The sequence below is a fragment of the Nicotiana sylvestris genome, chromosome 9 (assembly GCF_000393655.2).
Source record: "Nicotiana sylvestris chromosome 9, ASM39365v2, whole genome shotgun sequence".
NCBI classification, from domain to species: domain Eukaryota; kingdom Viridiplantae; phylum Streptophyta; class Magnoliopsida; order Solanales; family Solanaceae; genus Nicotiana; species Nicotiana sylvestris.
Window position 1 is genome coordinate 46,230,146 of NC_091065.1, and position 3,424 is coordinate 46,233,569.

At 39.6% G+C, this 3,424-nt stretch overlaps 1 protein-coding gene across 1 annotated transcript; it reads right to left on the minus strand.

The window, feature by feature from the left end:
• Positions 1-320: 320 nt before the first annotated feature.
• On the minus strand, positions 321-908 carry LOC104223446 (uncharacterized). Its single transcript, XM_009774895.1, has one exon. It carries the CDS (start codon positions 906-908, stop codon positions 321-323), a length of 588 nt encoding a protein of 195 aa, XP_009773197.1.
• Positions 909-3,424: the final 2,516 nt, after the last annotated feature.

Sequence of the window (3,424 nt, forward strand, 5' to 3'; positions counted from 1 at the left end):
TCGAAGCTTAATTTGTGCACGACTACCTCCATCAGGATACCTGCCATATCCTCGTGTGACCATGCAAAACAATTAGCATTAATTTTAAAGAATTCAATAAAATCAGACCTGAGCTCTGGGTGTATTCTTGTTCCCAAATGGAATTTCCTTTCTAGGAATTCTTTGAATAAAGCAACTTTCTCTAGTTATTCCGCCGTGGATTTCATTGCGTTCGTCTCTTCTAAGACTTAGAAATACCATGACACCTAATACTGTTCCAATTCCTCTATCACGAGGCTAACTTCCTCTAGTTTGGGGGCAGGTTCCAGTTCCAGTAATTACTATGCCGCGCGCTCCTTTCCTTTGCTACTGGAGATCGAAATTGCATTCATATCCCTTGCTGCCGGTTGATCACCCCTTATCTGCTTGATCCCCTCGGGTGTCGAAAATTTAAATAATCGGTGATACGTTGAAGGCACAACTTTCATCTCGTGTAACCATGGCCTTCCTAGGATAATATTGTACCCTATGTCTCCATCTACAACTTCGAAGAGAGTTGTTTTCATTACTCCTTTAGCATTTGTGAGCAGCAAAATCTCTCCCCCGGTTGTCACGCTCGTGAGGTTGAATTCAAAGAGGAGCTTTGTTGCCGGAATAATGCTTCTGGTGAGTTTAGCTTGTTCCAGTACTCTCCATTGCATGATATTAGCTGAACTTCCTAGATCCACTAGAACACCTTTAATCTTAAAATATAATACATTTAAAGAAATTACCAGTGCACCATTGTGTGGTAGCAGCAATCTGTCTGCATCTTCCTCCATAAAAGTGATATTGTATTCTCGGAGCCTTTTACTATTAGTTTTTGATTCTTTCATATTCTTTGTAGCCGAAAAGGTGACTCCATTAATCTCATTCCCTCCAAAGATCATGTCGATCGTTTACCGTGGGGTTTCTTCTCTTGCTTTCGAGGTTTTCGTGTTGTCTCTATTCCGACCATAATTGTTCTTAGCTCGATCACTTAAGAACTCTCTTAGGTGACCATTCTTCAATAGAGTTGCCACTTCTTCCTGGAGGTATTGGCAGTCCCCCGTCTGTCCGGGATCAGATCTCATTGGTCTAAAAAATCATGCCTCTTTGATATTTCTCATGGCTGACACCAATTCCACTATATTGACATTGAAGTTATATTCTGATAACATGGGGTAAGAAAGATCCCGTGACCCTAGCATTTTTTTATCCTGCAATAGTCTATTGTTCCGACCGCGATCAGTCCTTCTATCAACTATGAGCTTGTCTGCTATCTGAAAGCTTCTGCAACGACCTTCAGTCTGCTCGTAGGGCAAAAACTGGCCCATAGAAGTTCATTTGTCTATGTCGTAATCATCCTTTGACTTTTCTCCGTTCTTCTCCCGTCCTTTGGTCGACAATGGAAAATAAACTTGATCATCTTCGATCCTTATTTTTTACTTTTACCAGTTATGGATATCCACCCAAGTGTTTTCTTGAAACTAAAGTAGGCTTTCCTTCAATTTCTTAGAAGCATCTGAACTTCTCAGATTCAATCCTTTGGTGAATGCTTCAGCTGCCCATTCATCCGGGACAATCTTGAGCAACATTCTTTCCTTCTGGAACCGGGTAACGAACTCCCTCAATAACTCGAACTCTCCTTGCGCAATTCTGAATATATTAGCCTTTCGGGAATGTACTTTTCTGGCCCTAGTATGGGCCTTAATGAAAGGATCCGCGGGCATTTTAAAGGAATCTATGGAATGCTCGGGTAACAGCGAATACCACGTCAAAGCTCCTATTATGAGAGTTTCTCCAAATATCTTTAACAACACATATTCAATTTCATGAGGAGCTAAATCATTTCCTTTTACCGCTATTGTGTAGGTGGTAATATGCTCCTTAATGTCTTAAGTTCCGTCATACTTTGGCACTTGGGGCATTTTAAACTACTTCGGGATTAGTTCTGGTGTAGCACTTAGCTTGTACGACAATTTAGTATACCTCTTCGAGTTCGGGCCTTTCAATACTGGTGGCACGCTCTGAATTTGGTTCGTGCGGGATTTTACTTCTTCATAAACCATAAAAGTTCATTCTTGAAAGGATCGTTCTCGTTATTGAGACCATATTCGCTCCCTCTAGCCCCATCAGAGAAAACTACCCTGGTAGTATTGATGTCGACCCTCTGCGTTGTTTGGTTTGCAGGAACACCTGGAGGAATTGTATTTCATTTGTTTGCATTATTCGAAGCCCCTGATAGTGCCTGCTTCAACTCTGTCATAACCTTGCCTTGTCGCGTGAGATTGCCTAGAATGATCGCATGTTTTTCTTGCAAGACCCTTACCGCATCGATGACATGCTCCTCTTTAGCATCATCGGGAGTTGTCTACCGAACATGTAGAGGATACTATCTATCATGCACTAGTGTGGCGTCATTCCCCTCGTTGTGGGTGTCACTGATTGAGTCCTCAAAGTGAGGATACTCTAATTGAACCTTAGGGTTATGTGTGTTATTAACAATGTTACCTGCCATTTCTTATGATTTTCTTTAAGACAAAACAATTAAAGTACGTTAGTAAAAAAGACAAGGATCAATTTAATTGCACGACTATATAGGCCCCATGGTGGGCACCAAACTTTTACCCGTAAAACGGTAGAGTTGAATTTATACATGGTTTCTAGACAAATGAACTAACTTGATACTTCAATAAAGAAATAACTGAAGAAATATAAAATACTTAGCCTTAAAATGTAGATGAAATAGCAGAGTTGACGGATCTGGCAACAAGGTTTTTGGGCACAACAATGATGAGATCAAAAGCAAGAAAATAAAACTGTATTAAGCTTTGTATAGAATGTAGTATAAGTTAGCCAGAAAATTCATGTCCTTTACATTGATAACTGAGCTCTCTATTTATAGCTATGTCTTAGGAAGGAGGTCCTAGGATCGTGCCCTACTTTAATGTCAAATATGATGGCCATTTATGAGATGTAACGGTAGACATAAATGCCAAATTTGTTTTAACGAGACGTAGCCCTTAATGCTGCAGAATATTTTTTTATTAAATGCTATCGGGCGCAGAGCATTTAATACACCTTTACGATCGTTATTCCTTTCGATGATAAGTGGAATAGCTACGTCTGGTTCCACGTATTTGTCATCTTTAGAATATTTGTCATCTCCGTCTTCGGTTCCACGTGTTCTTTCTTTAGACGACCACGTGTCATATCGTATTTTACCCTATACATACTGTATTCTGCATTGCTATTTACTCTTCTACCTTTTATGGTTTGTTCTCTTTCATTTGTTGATTTTATCAAAATTCCATATGCCTCTTAAAGATGTATCATTTTCACTAACTGGTAATTGATTAAGAATCACAAACTGTTTTGTTTTTAATAGCGTTCACACTATGCTTCTCCCTCTAGATTAAATTAT

Coding starts and splice junctions, on each gene's coding strand:
- LOC104223446 (XM_009774895.1), bottom strand. CDS start 908: ATGATCTTTGGAGGGAATGAGATTAATGGAGTCACCTTTTCGGCTACA.